The sequence below is a fragment of the Aotus nancymaae genome, unplaced genomic scaffold (assembly GCF_030222135.1).
Source record: "Aotus nancymaae isolate 86718 unplaced genomic scaffold, 86718_ANA_hifiasm-v0.15.2.pri h1tg000067l, whole genome shotgun sequence".
Taxonomy (NCBI): domain Eukaryota; kingdom Metazoa; phylum Chordata; class Mammalia; order Primates; family Aotidae; genus Aotus; species Aotus nancymaae.
Window position 1 is genome coordinate 4,738,791 of NW_026988482.1, and position 18,448 is coordinate 4,757,238.

General features: G+C 40.4%; 1 protein-coding gene across 7 annotated transcripts in view; it reads right to left on the minus strand.

The window, feature by feature from the left end:
* The window catches only part of MCF2L2 (MCF.2 cell line derived transforming sequence-like 2), a 279,331-nt gene that overhangs the window by 181,671 nt on the left and 79,212 nt on the right, over positions 1 to 18,448 (minus strand). For all 7 annotated transcript variants that reach the window (XM_064366851.1, XM_064366850.1, XM_064366853.1 and 4 more), the window contains 2 exons: positions 4,827 to 4,917; positions 1,769 to 1,888 (listed from right to left, as the gene is read on the minus strand). In XM_064366851.1, coding sequence (XP_064222921.1) covers positions 1,769 to 1,888; positions 4,827 to 4,917 — 211 coding nt within the window. The remainder of the gene's footprint in view (positions 1 to 1,768; positions 1,889 to 4,826; positions 4,918 to 18,448) is intronic.

The window sequence follows — 18,448 nt, forward strand, 5'->3', positions numbered from 1 at the left end:
GGCTGAGGCAGGTGGATCACCTAAGGTCAGGAGTTCAAGACCAGCCTGGCCAACATGGTGAAACCCCATCTCCACTAAAAATACAAAAAACACTTTTTTTTTTTTGAGACTGAGTTTCGCTCCTGCTCCCCAAGTTGGAGTGCAATGGCGTGATCTCGGCTCACTGTAATCTCCACCTCCCGGGTTCAAGTGATTCTCCTGTCTCAGCCTCCCAAGTAGCTGGGATTATAGGCGTTAACCACCATGTCCGGCTAATTTTGTATTTTTAGTAGAGACGGGTTTCTCCATGTTGGTCAGGCTGGCCTCGAACTCCCGACCTCAGGTGATCCGCCCGCCTCAGCCTTCCAAAGTGCCGGGATTACAGGCGTGAACCACTGAGCCCAGCCTGAGATTGAACTTTCTTAAGGAGTAGGATATTTGCATGGTCTTAAAGTGTCTCTGCAAAAATTATTAGTTGCAAGGGAAAGCATCTATTTAATATTTGGGAAAATGGAAACATTTTGATTAGGGGATCAACATTCACATCACCAGTAGAGAACAGATAAGTACCGTGGGCCTCCAGGTGATATGCTTAGGTAGCATAAAAGACAAAGAAAGGGCCAGGCGTGGTGGCTCATGCCTGTAGTCCCAGCCCTTTGGGAGGCCAAGATGGGCAGATGGCTTGAGCCCAAGAGTTTGAGACCAGCCTGGGCAACATGGTGAAACTCCGTCCCTATAAAAAATACAAAAAATAGCTGGCAGGGTGGTGCAGTGGTGCCATCCTGGCTCACGGCAACCACCGCCTCCTGAGTTCAAGTGATTTCCCTGCCTCAGCCTCCCAAGTAGCTGGGACTACAGGCGTGCACGACCATGCCCAGCTAATGTTTGTATTTTTAGTAGAGATAGGATTTAAGCATGTTGGCCAGGATGGTCTCGATCTCCTGACCTCGTGATTCCGCCTCAGCCTCCCAAAGTGCTGGGATTACAGGTGTGAGCCGTCGGGCCTATTTTCTTTTTTTAAGACAGAGTGTCTCTGTCTTTAGTTTCTTACTCTTTCTTCCAAAAGATTACTGTTCCACATCCTGACTGGGTGGTGTTACATGTCTATATACATTTATCAAAATGAATTGAATTCTATCCTTAAAATGTAGGCACATTAGTCATGCAAATTATCTGCATTGAAAAATAAAATGTAGATAAGTCTATAGTGATTATATATTACATTTTCTAATATATATTTTTCTTTTATGTTTAGTTGAAACTAATTTCAAATTCACAGAAAAGCTGCAAGAATAAGAACAGCACAAAGAACATCACATGCCCTCTATCCAGTTTCCTACGTTTATGTCACCCCTGTATTTTAGATCTGTGTTTTGTTTCATCTGTACAAGTTAGCTTCCTCCCAAGTGTCTTTCTATCATCTTAGACGCCACCTTCAGACTAATTTTACCATGCCACTCCCCACCTAGAAAACCTTCCCGGGATCCCCACTGTCTACCGAATAAAATCCAAACCCTGCCTCCTCACACTGAAGATCTACTCCATGTTTCTTACTCTTTCTTCCGAAAGATTACTGTTTTTGAACTCCAACAGAAATGAAGCTTCCCATGGGCCTTAGTAAGGCATGTACTTCCTGCCTCTGTGCCTTCACACATGCAGGCCCCTTAGCCCAGAAAATCCTTTTCTCCCTCTCTCCCTGTTGAATCTTACCTTTCCCAGAGACCCTGCCCAAATGCCATCTTTGCCAGATGCCCTAACCAAATGAGGCAATATGAAAGGTCATGCTTACCGGCACTTTTGTTTTAAATTCATTTCGATAGTATTTAATGCCAATGTCAGTGAATGTCCTCTGGATAAGGCGAGATGGACGAAGGATGAATATGAGCTGTAAGTTTCCTGGAAATGCCACCTGCGAGCATCAATGAAAAGTGTCAGGAAAGAGAGAAAATGTCACATCCATTACCAGGATCTACTTTGGTCTCCCTTTACCCAAGATCACAGAAGGAGAAGTTAAAATGGGTGCCACGGTTGTAAATTTCACCAGATTTCAGGGCTGAAAGAGACCTCAGAGGTCAGATAATCCTAACCCCTTCTGAAAAACCAAAGGAAACCAAGCAAGGAAAAATGTTTTCTGATTATAAAAATAATTCATATTATTTATACAAGAGTTGGGAAATTAATAAAAGTATATATTAGAAAGTGAAAACTCACTCATGGGTATTCATTGTTATACTTAGTATTTCCATCTGTTTACTTATAGAATGTAAATAGAATGTTTTCTCTGTTTAAATATTTTTCTCATGGTTAAGCTCATATTATTAAAATATTTTGTAACCTGCCTTTTCACTGAATATTATACCACAGGCTTTTGTTCCTGTTATTAATAAATTCTTTGAAAATATTATTTTTTTTAACCAATCCCTTGTTGTTAATTATTTTGGCTTTTTGATAATTTTGCTATTGTAAGTAATACTGAAATGAACACCTTTAGCCACATCTTGGAATATTTTCTTAGGCTATATTTGTAGAATAATTACTGAATCAAAGAGTCAGTATTTTAAGTATTCTTGATGTATATTATTGCTAAGTTGTGTTGCCCTCATCTCAAGGCAAGGTTCTGAGCCATGAGATAGTCCAGATTCATGTCATTGCTTAGGGGCAATCTTAGGAACCCAAGTCTGCATGGGAATTGCCATAGCTTTCCGTTCTTCCAGTGGTTCCCCAAAGCAACCTCCTACGGGGCTTTTTTTTTTTTTTTCAAATCAGGTCTTTACTCCAGACTATTTTGATTCATTAGGACTGGGATGAAATCTAGGCATTTTCATGATCACTTGAAGAGATTCTGGCAGGTGCCCAGATCTGGGGATCCCTTCACTATAGCATGTTTTACATAAGAAGTGATCAATGTAATTCTGGGACGCAGGGTCAGATATTAGATTACTCATGTATTATGTATGGACCCTGGAAAATCAGACCTCTCTAGAGGCCAGACCTCTGGAATTGTCACGGGCATCAACCACGGCTGCAGTTATCCCAAAGAAATCCCATATCCAAAACTAAACTAAAGGGAGGAAACAGTCGCTGCCGCAGCGGGAGGACTCCCTACCTCACCTTTAAACGGCAGCTCCTAACTGAAGAACCTTGCGCTGTGTTGTGCCAAGACAGACGGTCTTAGCTGAGACGTGATCTGTGCGTTTGGATGAGGCTCTAGAGCAACCTGAGAGGGACTCGGTGTGTGTGCACGTTTGCATGTGTGACTGCTTCTGGAAGCAGGTTTAGGTGAGGTTGCAAATGTCCCTCTCGTGTCCGGCCTCCTGCTCAAGCTCTCCCACTCTACCACATCCATCCTCTTTAGCCAGTCCCAACTGCCCCAGAGAGACTATGCTCAGGTAAAAATGCTGACTTAGCTGGCCCTAGGGTGTCTCTGCTTGTGGCGGAGTTCACAAGTCTGAGGTCCCTACAGAGGAAGGACACATCTACTTGTTGAAAGACAAAAAGCAGGGATCAAAATCAGACTATAAGGAAAAGGAGGCCAATCCAAGGTGATATAATTCAATGCCGAATGCAAGCACACCTCCCACCACGCTACTTAAATATCGTTGTGTCTGGTTTTGCCATTGTCTTTCTAATAAGAAGAAATAATTTGGCCAGGCACAGTGGCTCACGCCTGTAATCCCAGTACTTTCAGAGGTCAAGGCGGGTGGATCACTTGAGGTCAGGAGTTCGAGACTAGCCTGGCCAACATGGTGAAATCCAATCTCTACTAAAAATACAAAAATTAGCTGAAGTGGTGGCGCATGCCTGTAATCCCAGCTACTTGGGAGGCTAAGGCATGAGATTCACTTGAACCTGGGAGGCAGAGGTTGCAGTTAGCTGAGCCACTGCACTCCAGCCTGGGCGACAGAGTGAGACTATGTCTCAATAATAATAATAATAATAATAATAATAATAATAATAATTTGAATACTGAAATAAAGACTGTCTTAAATTGAATCGCCCCCAAAGCAAATCCTCTGACAAGGATTTAGGTCCAAGTAGTTTGTCAGGGAAGTGATTCCAGGAAGCATGAATGAGGGAGTGGAGGGAAGACGATGAATAGAGTGCCAGCGTGTCAGTGAGGGGGTTACTGTGCAGGCTGAGGGGGCAGAGACCCTCTGGGACACGGTGTGGAACACACCTTAGAACTACCCCAGTGCAGGTACGGAAGCTGGGGTGTTTATCTACCAAATCCTACAACTCATTGGTCACAGGTTACCCCCAGGACATTCACTTCCCAGCACTCCCCACCTGCCCCTCTTCAGTGAGCAGAGAAGTCAGTAAGGCAGAGAGCCTTAGGAAGTCTTTGATATGCTCAGAATTGTTTGCAGGTGACCTGCAGATGGCAGAGGAGATAAGGATGTGGCATAACAGCACCTGTTACAAAGACCTTCCCAAAATTTGACATAAAAATAACTGCCTTGGCCGGGTGTGGTGGCTCATGCCTGTAATCCCAGCATTTTGGGAGGCCGAGACAGGAGGCTCATCTGAGGTTGGAAGTTTGAGACCAGCCTGACCAACATGGAGAAACCCCATCTCTACTAAAAATACAAAGTGAGCCGGGCATGGTGGTGCATGCCTGTCATCCCAGATTCTTGGGAGGCTGAGACAGGAGAATCGCTTGAACCTGGGAGGTGGAGGTTGCAGTGAGCCAAGATCGCGCCACTGCACCAAGCCTGGGGGATGAGAGCAAAACTCTGTCTCAAAATAATAGTAATCATAATTGCCTTTTCCCCGGGACTTTGATATGAAATAGGTGACTAGACAATTTAAATGACTTTTATAATAATAGCACAAAAATAAATATTTACAGCTATTCGTGTCAAGGACGCCTTTACGGAGCTCCACTTGTCTCTTCGTCTGTCGATAACAACAACGAATCCAATGCTGGCAGCCTCCACACTGCAAAGAAGGGTGGTCGGTGTCAGAGATCAGGTGTGACCCATACGCTCCACGTGGCTCCCACTGCAGAATACACCCCGCAGCTTCCACAGTACTCCAGGCTCACCTCGTAAACACCCTACACAGCACAATCAACTCCCTCTCCCAGACTGATCCTGGGAATCTTCAACAATAGATACTGTCCTCAGACCCTCTCAAGGACTCCCTTTCTAGCTGGCCAATGCATGAAATACCCAAGGAATACATGTGTTCAAGCCCAAAGGAATATGCACATATCAGGTGAGCCTCACATGTCCCCAGTGTAGGCGGAGGACCTCAAGGCTGAGCTCTGCCATCCTTCCACTCCCAAAGCAGACACTCATGGAGCTATCAATACAGTAAAGTGCTCAGCTATCAATCCTGGAGGTGTTGGGAGATAATACATGTCAGCGGGAAAAATGACCCCCATGCAGTGCCTGGCTATAAATAGGCCAATAGACCATATGCTTGAGAAGACATCACTGTCATGAAGAGCAAAAGGATGCTGTCTGGTCCCCTCTCAAGTCCTCGTGAAATTCTCACAGGATCCTTCTAAAGTAGAATTCTAAAAGTGAAAACACTTTTCTTCTCTTCTTTGGGAAGAAACGTGGTACAGGGGAAAAAGCAAGGGCTTTGGAGCCTGGTTCAAACCCCAGTGTCACCACTTCCTACCACTGACACTCAGAGGAGTTCACCTGACTCCTGTAAAATTCAGTCGTCTGCTCTGTAAAATGAGAACAATATGACCAGTCATGAGATGGTTAAAAGCACCGATTCTGGAACCAACCTGACTAGATTTGAATTCTGAACTCTATTTATATATTGTGTGTGCTTTTGGGGGTCTGAGGGGTAGTTACCTAACCCCTATAGTTTCTTGGACTATTTGTCTGTAAAGCAAAAATTATAAAATAGTACCTATCTATGAGGTTGATGTAAGAATTAAATGTGTGTGTGTGTGTGTATATATATATGTAAAATACTCAGAGCAATATATGTACACATATATACATATATATAGTCTTGAGCATTTTATGTTTGTACATATATATGTACATGTACACACGCATGCACATATATGCACACATATGTGTGCACATACACATACACATATGCACGTACATGTACATATGTATATGCAGGTACACACACCTATGTACATATGTATATGCATATATGTACATGTGCACACATGCATATGTATACACATGTATGTGTGCGTGTGTATGTATATGTACACATATGCATATGTGTGCATATAGATATGTATGTACACATGTACATATATGTTTGCACAAACATGTAAAATGCTCAGAACAATGCCAGGCACTTGGTAATACTGTTTAAGTACTATTATTCTTTCTTTTCTCCACTTCTATTATTGTGTCTTATGTGCTTGTCACAAAGATTAAAAGAGATACAGTACATGAAAAGTGGCTGGCCTATAATAAACCCTCAATAACTCTCAAATATTGGGCAAAAGGTGGACTTTACCCTAAAAAAAGTGTGTATATGTGAATGAGGCAGAAGGTCTAAGCAAAACCTGCAAGAAAACATAAGTAGCTAATCTCAGGTAAGAATCAGTGGGTTAATCAATTCTCACAGCCCCATACTGACCCAAGTTATCTTGCTGGGGAAATTTTCCAGGACAGCACAAGGAGTGGTCTAACTAGGTGGAAGAGGCTGAGACTGGAGATTATGAATGCAAAGGTAGCCAGGATTTGTAGGGGCAGTTGTCAAGCAACCAGTGGAAAACAGACATTATCTTCAGAAAAACAACATTAAAAAATAAGGGGCCAGGAGTGGTGGCTCACGCCTATAATCCCAGCATTTTTGGAGGCTGAGGCATGTGGATCACAAGATCAAGAGATCGAGACCATCCTGGTCAACATGGTGAGATCCTGTCTCTACTAAAAATACAAAAATTAGCTGGGCATGGTGGCACATGCCTGTAGTCCCAACTACTTGGGAGGCTGGGGCAGGAGAATTGCTTGAACCCTGGAGATGGAGGTTGTGGTGAGCTGAGATCGCGCCATTGCACTCCAGCCTGGGTAACAAGAGTGAAGCTCCATCTCAAAAAAAAAAAAAAAAAAAAGACTGAGTTTTCAATACAAACTATGGAAGCTGCTATTCAATGGACTGGTATCTTTAGGAAAAAACTCCACTTAAAATTCTATACCCACTGAAAATTCATTTTAAAATGAAAGTAAAACAAGGACATTTCCAGACAACTAGAGCTGAGACAATTTATTGTCATTAGACACACACTTCAAGAAATGGAGGTTCAGCTGCTGTTTTGGAGACGTTCACTCTTATCAAAAACAAACAAAACACTGGTGGATTAAAAAGCTCATATTTTTCCTTAAATATGAGAGAACTCTGAAGACAAAGAAATATAAATGAACAAATTCCAGAGAGACTTAAGACCTTCCATAGAGAGCAAATACTAGAGGTGACTTTTATATAAAGTGGTGATTGCCTATTCTGGGAATAGGCAGGCAAATGAATGAATCTGAAGGGAAATAATCTAACATGATAACTGGAATCTGCAAGAAGGAATGAAGAGTCATGTAAATGTTAAATATGTGGATAAATATTATCAACTATGTTTTTTATTTCACTGAAACCTGACTAATCAAAGTAAAAATAACAAAGTATTATTATAAAATAAACTATGTCACAACAATAGCATTAAGAATTGAATGGAGTAAGTAAAATTACTTTTACTTACTATTAGCCAGCCACGGTGGCTCACACCTGTAATCCCAGCACCTTAGGAGGCCAAGGCGGGAGGATCGCTTGAGCTCAGAAGTTCAAGACCAGCCTGAGCAATGTAGCGAGACAATATCTCTACTAAAAATTTAAAAAATTAGCTGGGTATGGTGGCATGTGCCTGTAGTCTCAGCTCCTCAGTAGGTTGTTGCAGGAGGATTGCTTGAGCCCAGGAGATAGATTGGGCTCAAAAAAAAAAAAGGACTATTAAAACTAGTATTGGATGAAATTAAACTATACTATTTATATTGCATAGAAAGTGGTATGAAATTAATCCCAGGTAGATGTGCTAATTTAAAAACACATACTGTAACATTAGGAAATAATTGCTAAAAACTTAATAAAGAAGATAAACAGAATATTGAAAATATTTGAATAATTCAAAAGAAGGCAGAAAAGGAGAAATAAAGGAACAAGTCACAGATGGGCAGATTAAAACTCAACCATCTTAATAATCACATTAATTGGAAATAAACTGTAACATGCCATTTAAAAGGCAAATGGCCACTGCAAAAACATACCAAAATGTAAGGACCGTAGACACTATGAATAAACTGCATCAACTAATGCGCAAAATAACCAACAAGCATCATAATGACAGGATCAAATTCACACATAACAAAATTAACCTTAAATGTAAATGGGCTAAATGCCCCAATCAAAAGACACAGGCTGGCAAGTTGGATAAAGAGTCAAGACCCATTGGTGTGCTGTGTTCAGGAGACCCATCCCATGTGCAAAGACACACAAGGGCTCAAAATAAAAAGGATGGAGGAACATTTACCAAGAAAAGAAAAAAAAAAAAAGCAGAGGTTGCAATCTTAGTCTCTGATAAAATAGACTTTAAACTAACAAAGATCAAAAAAGACAAAGAACGGCATTACATAACGGTAAAGAGATCAATGCAAAAAGAAGAGCTAACTATCCTAAATACATATGCACCCAATACAGCAGCACCCAGATGCATAAAGCAAGTTCTTAGAGACCTACAAAGAGACTTAGACTCCCACATGATAATACTAGGAGACTTTAACACGCCACTGTCAATATTTGATGGAGACAGAAAATTAACAAGGATATTCAGGACTTGAACTCAGCTCCAGACCAAGTGAACCTAACAGACATCTACAGAACTCCCCACCCCAAATCAACAGAATATATGTTCTTCTCAGCATCACATTGTATTTATTCTAAAATTGATCACATAATTGGAAGCAAACACTCCTCAGCAAATGCAAAAGAATGGAAATAACAACAGTCTCTCAGACCACAGTGAAATCAAATTACAACTCAGTATTAAGAAACTCACTCAAAACGGCACAACTACATGGAAACTGAACAACCTGCTCCCGATTAATTACTGGGTAAATAATGAAATTAAGGCAGAAATAAATAAGTTCTTTGAAACCAATTAGAACAAAGACACAACATACCAGAGTTTCTGGGACACAGCCATAGCAGTGTTTAGAGGGAAGTTTATAGCACTAAATGCCCACATGAGAAAGCAGGAAAGAGCTAAAATCAACACCCTAACATCACAATTAAAAGAACTAGAGAAGCAAGGGCAAACAAATTCAAAAAATAGCAGAAGACAAGAAAGAACTAAGTTAAGAGCAGAACTGAAGGAGATAGAGACACAAAAAACCCTTAAAAAAAAAATCAATGAATCCAGGAGCTGGATTTTCGAAAAGATTAACAAAATAGATAGACTGCTAGCCAGATTAATGAAGGAGAAAAGAGAGAAGAATCAAATAGACACAATAAAAAATGATAAAGGGGATGACACACTGATCCCACAGAAATACAAACTACCATCAGAGAATACTATAAACACCTCTATGCAAATAAACTAGAAAATCTAGAAGAAATGGATAAATTCCTGGTCGCAAACACCCTCCCAAGACTAAACCAGGAAGAAGTCAAATGCCTGAATAGACCAATAACAAGCTCTGAAACTGAGGCAGTAATTAATAATCTATTAACTAAAAAAAAAAAAAAAAAAAAAAAAAATGCCAGGACCAGACAGATTCATAGCCGAATTCCACCAGAGGTACAAAGAGTGGCTGGTACCCTTCCTTCTAAAACTATTCCAAACAATAGAAAAAGGGAATCTTCCCTAACTCATTTTATGAGGCCAGCATCATCCTGATACCAAAACCTGGCAAAGACACAACAAAAAAAGAAAATTTCAGGCAAATAGCCCTGATGAGCATTGATGTGAAAATCCTCAATAAAATACTGGCAAACTGAATCAGTAAATGTAATTCATTACATGAACAGAACCAACGACAAAAACCACATGATTATCTCAATAGATACAGAAAAGGCTTTCGATAAAATTCAACACCGCTTCATACTAAAAACATTCAATAAACTAGGTATTGATGGAACTTATCTCAAAATAATAAGAGCTACTTATGACAAACCCACAGCCAATATCATACTGAATGGAAGCATTTCCTTTGAAAACCAGCAAAGACAAGGATGCCGTCTCTCACCACTCTTATTTAACATAGTACTGGAAGTTCTGGCCACAGCAATCAGGCAAGAGAAAGAAATAAAGCATATTCAAACAGGAAGAAATGAATCAAACTGTCTCTGTTTGCAGATGACATGACTGTATGTTTAGAAAATCCCACCATCTCAGCCCAAAAACTCCTTAAGCTGATAAGCAACTTCAGCAAAGTCTCAGGATACAAAATCAATGTTCAAAAATCGCAAGCATTCCTATTTACCAATAATAAACAGAGAGCCAAATCATGAGTGCACTCCCATTTGCAATTGCTATAAAGAGAATAAAGTACCTAGGGATATAACTTACAAGGGATGTGAAGGACGTTTTCAAGGGAACTACCAACCACTTCTCAAGGAAATAAGAGAGGACACAAACAGATGGAAAAACATTCCATGCTCATGGATAGAAAGAATCAATATCGTGAAAATGGCCATACTGCCCAAAGTAATTTATAGATTCAATGTTATTCCCATCAAGCTACCACTGACTTTCTTCACAGAATTAGAAAAAACTACTTTAAATTTCATATGGAACCAAAAAAGAGCCCATACAGCCAAGACAATCCTAAGCAAAAAGAACAAAGCTGGAGGCAACACGCTACCTACCTGACTTCAAACTACACAGGGCTACAGCAACTAAAACAGCATGGTACTGGTACCAAAACAGATATATAGACCAATGGAAAAGAACAGAGTCTCAGAAATAACACCACCCTTCTACAACCATCTCATCTTTGACAAACCTGACAAAAACAAGCAATGGGGAAAGGATTTCACATTTAATAAATGGTGTTGGGAAAATTAGCTAGCCATATGCAGAAAGCTGAAATTGGACCCCTTCCTTACACCTTATACAAAAATTAACTCAAGATGGATTAAAGACTTAAACATAAGACCTAAAACCATAAAAATCCTAGAAGAAAACCTAGGCAATACCATTCAGGACATAGGCATGGGCAAAGACTTCATGACTAAAATACCAAAAGCAATTGCAACAAAAGCCAGAATTGGCAAATGGGATCTAAAGAGCTTCTGCACAGCAAAAGAAACTATCATCAGAGTGAACAGGCAACCTACAGAATGGGAGAAAACTTTTGCAGTCTATCCATCTGACAAAGAGCTAATATCCAGAATCTGCAAGAAACTTAAACAAATTTATAAGAAAAAAACAACCTCATCAAAAAGTGGATGAAGGAGATGAACAAACACTTCTTAAAAGAAGACATTTATGTGGCCAACAAACATAAAAAATGTTCATCATCACTGGTCAGAGAAATGCAAATCAAAACCATAATGAGACACCATCTCATGCCAGTTAGAATGGCAATTATTAAAAAGTCAGGAAAGAACAGATGATGGAGAGGATGTAGAGAAATAGGAATGCTTGTACACTGTTGGTGGGACTGTAAATTAGTTCAACCATTGTGGAAGAGTGTGGCAATTCCTCAAGGATCTAGAACCAGAAATACCATTTGACCCAGCAATCCCATTACTGGGTATAAATTATACCTGAAGGGTTATAAATCATTCTACTATAAAGATACATGCACGCATAGGTTTACTGTAGCACTATTTACAATAACAAAGACTTGGAACCAACCCAAATGCCCATCAATGGTGGACTGGATAAAGAAAATGTGGCACATATACATCATGGAATACTATGCAGCCATAAAAAAGAATGAGTTCATGTCCTTTGCAGGGACATGGATGAAGCTGGAAACCATCATTCTCAGCAAACTAACACAGGAACAGAAAACCAAACGTGGATGTTCTTGCTCATAAGTGAGAGTTGAACTGAGAACTGTGTCCACTGAGAACACGTGGACACAGGGAGGAGAACATCACACATTGGGGCCTGTCGGGGGGTGAGGACTGGCAAGGGGAGGGATAGCATTAGGAGAAATACCTAATGTAGATGATGGGTTGATGGGTGCAGCAAACCATCATGGCACATGTATACTTATGTAACAAACCTGCTCGTTCTGCACATGTATCCTAGAACTTAAGGTATAATAAATAAATAAATTTTTTGAAAAGGCAAATAGTGACAGAGTAAATACACTGCTTACAAAAGATACACTTTTGTGTGTGAGGACAGAGTTAGATTGAACGAAAAGGGTAGGAAAATATATACATGCTATCACTAGTCATAAGAAAGCCAGTGTGGCTGTATTAGTATTTTTTAAAGTAGTATTTATGACAAAGAATACTGGCGGAGATAAATTATTCATAAATATAAAAGGGCCAATTTATCAGGAAGACATAAGAAGCCTAAATGTCTATGTGTGCAATAACATTGCCCCAAAAGACACTAAGCGAAAATGAATAGAACTAAAAGAAAAACAGACAAATCCACAAAGTTGGAGATTCTAGTTTCCTCTCTCAGTAACTGATAGAACAAGTAGCCAAAAATTAGTGAGAATATAGACCGCCTTGGAAGAACTCAACACCTAGCAACTGCAGAACATATATTCTTTTTAAATGCTCAAGGAATATTTACCAAAACAGACCATTGTCTGGGTCACAAAGCAAGTATCACCAAATTTTAAATGATTGTAATCTTAGAGGGTGCACTTCTGATCACCATGGAATTAAATGGGACTCTAGTATTCTTCTCTTTTCCATTTCATTTATTTTTGGTTTTTTTTTTTTTTTAGTTTCCTTCCTTCTCTTTTCTTTGGGTTTAATTGCTTCTCTCTTTTCTGACTTCTTAAGGTAGATGATTAGAGCACTGACTCTAAGCCTTTCTTCTTTTCCAATATATGTATTTCAAGCCACAATTTCCTCCTAAGCACTGCTTTTATCTGTATCACATAAATTTTGATATAATGTTTTCGTTATTGCTCAGTGAAAATGCTTTGTCACTTCGTGATTTCTTCTTTGATTCGTAGGTTACGTGGAGGTGGTTGCTTAGCTTCCGAATGTCACTGCACACTGATCAAATGGGACACAGAATGAGCTGAACAGTTCTGCTGCACTAGCAAAAACGCATGAATGTCAAACACAGCAACAATCATTCTAGGTAGTAATAGCTACTATTTCTGAGTTCCTATCATCTGTCAGACTTATTTGTTTTTTATCACACTTAACTTATTGAAATAGGTATTACCTCCATTTAGCAGAGGAAGAAACAAAGACTGATAGAATACAAGTTGCCTGATGTCACATTCACAAGCCTGGCTCTCAGAGTCAGAGCTCTGACACTGATGCTCTTCATCCTATTCCACTGGTCCCCTTCCACTGTTTCTTCACAGCAAATCTGCTTGTACCTTGTGGCAGCTTGATTCTGTATATTTTCCGGCTCCTTTTTTTTCTTTTCTACTTAAACCAGGTAATCATTGAAGGAAGTTCTAAGGGAGTCACCAGAACTCTTAAACAAGGCAAAGCTGGGAGAGGCTCAGCAAATATTGTATCACTCATAAACACAGGCTGTTCTTTCACCTGTGAAATAAGCAGCTGCCGGCATATGTGATCTCTCCGGCCAAACTGAGGGCAAGTCTTCCTCAGAACAAGGCCCCTCTTAGCTCCACACAGACTAAGACACAACCAGAGCATCTGGGTAAATCTTAGCTCCACACAGACTAAGACGCAACCAGAGCATCTGGGTAAATGGAGTGTGGGATCTGCTGGAAAAATACCTGTGAACAGAAAGGGCTGTGTCTCATGACATAATTGTGTATTGGCCACAGTTCAGAAAGAAAAGACAATGAATCATGAAAATGACTTTTTTTGTTTGTTTGTTTGAGACTGAGTTTCACTCTGTCACCCAGGCTGGAGGGCCATGGCACCATCTCGGCTTGCTGCAACCTCCACCTCCCAGGTTCGAGTCATTCTTGTGCCTCAGCCTCCCAGGTAGCTGGGACTACAGGTGAGTGCCACCATGCCCAGCTGATTTTTGTAGTTTTGGTAGAGACGGGGTTTCACCATACTGGCCAGGCTGGTCTTGAACTCCTGACCTTGTGATCCACCTGCCTAGGCCTTCCAAAATGCTGGGATTACAGGCGTGAGCCACTGCACCCAGCCCGACAATGACTTAAATCGTCCTCCCATAAGGTATACATGCTAGACAACACTAATGACTACTGTGGTGGGATTTTTTTTTTTTTTTACCCTCTCTTACTCAACAAAGGGATGAAAATTTCAACTAAACAAAATGCACAGGAAATGGAGTTTCTGGCCAACGTATTTCTTTAGGTAACACTTGGTTGTTTTTATCCCTCTTGTTCTTTGTCCTTGTTATAGACAAGGAAACTAATCCTCAAGAATGTTTTGAAAAATAACTTGTGAAAGTCACCCTCTATATGCGAGTTAAGAGTCATTAGAAGTCTTCCAACTCCAAGACCAATGCTCATGCCACAAAATTAACTCCAACTTGCTACAGAAAATATTCTAACACTATACTCCATTTTCCAATCTTAGTAACTCCTCTGTCACAAACATAATCGAACTTTTGATGAGTCACACCTGATATTTTGAAAATCACTAAATATAAATATGTAAGTATAAGAGATTTGAGGCAAATATGTTCTGACCCCAAAATAGCAAAGAAGTTTTGTGGTGGGTGTGGTATTTATTTTCTTAAGTTATGATATAAATATATATATTTATATGTTTATATCAGAATCCCCAGGGCTCAAGCAATCCTCCCATGTCAGCCTCCCAAATAGCTGGGACTACAGATCATACCACTGTGCCGGGCTTGCTCTGATCTTAATATATTTTCCTATGATTTACCTTTTTTGGTAAGCAAGGTATAGAAAATATTTTGGTCAACTGAAATTTATTGCATTGCCATCAGAACTGAGTCAAATGTAGGGTGACAAACCATCCTGTTTGCCCAGCACTGAGAAGTTCCTGGGACACATTATTTTCAGTGCTAAAATCAACAGTCTCAGAAAAACCAGGACAATTGGTACCCCTGATTCAAATACCTAATTCTAAGCACTAATATGATCATCACAGATATACTGCATATGGGGCTTCTTACTGGAAGAAATCAAACTACTCTTCCAGACTGTCTAGGTTTGTTGATGCTTATACTGTGAACTTAGGAAAATTTAGGAATTCCCTTTTGAATGGCAGTGCCCGTGCCCAGAGTTGTTCCTGGTATAGGAAGATGATTAACCTATGTCTTTTTAAATTTATTATTCCAATTCAGAAATAAAGTATCCATAATGCTTTCTAGTCTTGTGGCATTCTTTTGTCATCTTCATCTGCAAATTGGTGGGGGCTAACAGAAGCCCATTTCAAACTCTCCTTCCAATGGTAACATTTTATGATTCACTGATTCTGTATGGTGACTTCAGTTCCCTAGGGACCATGGAAATACTTCTACAAATTCAGTTGAATTCGGTTGATCATTTTTATAGGATTTGGAAGATATTATGAGATGCAACCAAATTAAGAATGGAAGACACGGGGGACAATTTTGTCCATCTCTCACGCACCTCAGCATCTTCATCATACTTTCTCTTATCTCACCTCACTTTATCTTTTGCTATTTTCTTAAATGCATCATCCTGAGTGGAAAGTCACTCTCCATGATCTGTGTAGGAGAACCAACATCTTAGAATGGACTAAAGGCAAGGCCAGGCGCCATGGCTCATGCTGGTAATTCCAGCACTTCGGGAGGCCGAGGTGGGCAAATCACTTGAGGTCAGGAGCTCGAGACCAGCGTGGCCAATGTGGCAAAACCCCATCTCTACTAAAAATATAAAAATTAGCCAGGCACGGTGGCATGTGCCTGTAATCTCAGCTACTTGGGAGGCTGAGACAAGAGAATTGCTTGAATGCAAGAGGCAGAGGTTGTAGTGAGCTGATTGTGCCACTGCACTCCAGCCTGGGTGACAAAGACTCCATCTCAAAAAAAAAAAAAAAAGGATTGGACTAAAGGCTGTGACTCAAGTGTTCTCTTTGATAATAAGGGCAAGTCCCTGCCCAAGCTAATGGAGAGAAGCAGATGTGCTCCTGTTGCACAGGAAAGCCAGCAAAGAACCGCGCTTTGAGGGACATCAACAGCTCTTGAGTAAAAGGACAGAGAATCTGCAGAGCAACTGATGGCAAGGCACGCCCCTCCTCCTCACTTCTTTTCTGGATCCTGATTTCAACTAACTACTTGGGGAAAAAAAGGATAACTGAAGATATACGAAAAATGGCTAAACTATTTGGTTACAGTAAAGTCTATTTTGTGATGTGATGATTGTATTATCATTATGTTTTAAAAATAACCTCTATCTTGTAGAAATACATGCTGAAATACTTACAGGCAAAATGACATGTTATCTGCTTCAAGGTAACGATGAGAGAAAACATGGGTGGAGACAGACACAAGACAAACTGTCTGTGAGTTGGTAATTGTCGAAGCTGGGTGATAGAAATGTAGGTGTTTATGAGACTAGTCTGTTGGCTTTTGCAAATGTTTAAATTTTTCTGTAGTTTCCATTAAAAAAAAAATTAAAGATTAAAAAGAAACCCAAAACCTCTTGAGTTATTCATGAATAAACAATCTAGAGTTACAGAAAACTGAAACTTTAGGAATCAGCTACCCTCATTCATAGAACAGACCATACTTAGAGAATACTTCCTCTTTACAGGAGGAAGGAACACAGTCAATGACTGAGTTCCATGCTTTAACAATGAAGGAATCCCCTTCCATATCCCTGCAAGATGCCCACCCAGTTCCACCAGACACATCCAGTAACAAGATGTATTAGCCCATTCCTGCACTGCTATAAAGAAATATCTGAAGCTGGGTAATTTGTTTTTAAAATAGAGGTTTAATTGGCTCACGGTTCTATCGGCCATATGGTAAGCATGGCTGGGGAGGCCTCAGGAAACTTAAAATCATGGTGGAAGGCAAAGGGGAAGCAGGCCCATCTTATCATGGCTGAAGCAGGAGGAAGACAGTGAGGGAAGAGGTGCCACACAATTTTAAACAACCGGATCTTGTTAGAAGCACATCACGAGAACAACACTGAAGTGGAAATCTGCCCCCAGGGTCCAGTCATCTCCCACCAGGCCCCACCTCCAATGCTGGATAACAACTTGACCTGAGATTTGGGCAGGGACGCAAATCCTAACCGTAACCAGGTCCTCTGTTGCCTCCAAGCCAGCCCAGTTCTCTACCAGGCTGTCCAGAGAACGAGGCAGTCCCTTCCCCACATTCAGTCAGATACTCCTTCCTATAGAGCTTCCACATTGCAAATTCCATCCTTTCGCCACATCTTTTTTAATAGGAAGAGAAGTAGGTGTAAGTCAAAAATAAAATTCTAAGTTCTCCAACCAACTAAATGGACCCCTCTCCTTGGCCAAGCGGATTTCAAAGAAACCTAAAAAACTAGTTTAGGCCATAACGGGAAGCAGGGCCGGACATGCCTCGTTATACCCTCTTCCCTTTGGAATTCAGGCCCAACTGTCCAGCATTAACATTAAAAGAGATCTTAACACAGCAGATTCTTTATAACAGTAAGATGCCAATTTCAACCTGACTCCAGTATAGCATCACATGACAGCAGGCCCTGAAAGAAATAGACATATTTTTACTGCAAAATATATTTATTTGCCATATTCTGAAATGGCCCTCCAAAGCTATCTCTCATGGGGAAAATCTACATTCTGTAGAGAATCCCCTTCCCTTTCCAGGTCTTTTCCTGATCCAGGAGAGATTTAACTGAGAGTCTGGCACCTTTTAAGGTCTAATAAGGGACATTTACCATCTATTCTCTCTGAAGCTTGCTACATATCAAGAACCATGGCTTCCACAACCGCACCCTCCCACCCCACCCTGCTTATCTTAACCCCAAGCATTTCTTTCTGCTGACTTTCACTCTTCAGATAATAACTTAACTCTATCAACCAACTGCCAATCAGAAAATGTTTGAATCCATCTCTGATCTGTAAGTCTCTTCCTGACGCTTCAAGTTTTCAAGTTGTCCCACCTTTCTGGACCAAACCAATGTACATCTTACATGCATTGATTGATGTTTGCCTGTAACTTCTGTCTCCCTAAAGTGTATAAAATGAAGCCATTACCTAATCACCTTGGGCACATGTTCCCAGGACCTCCTGAGGCTGTGTCATGGTGTTGTTCTTACATGTGGCTCCGAATAAAGTTCTTCAAACATTTTACAGTTTGGCTTTTTTGGGTCAACATAGGTATGTTACTGATCAATAACACAGTCTCTATAAGCATGCAAAGGGAATAAATCCATCACGAATGAATGAATAA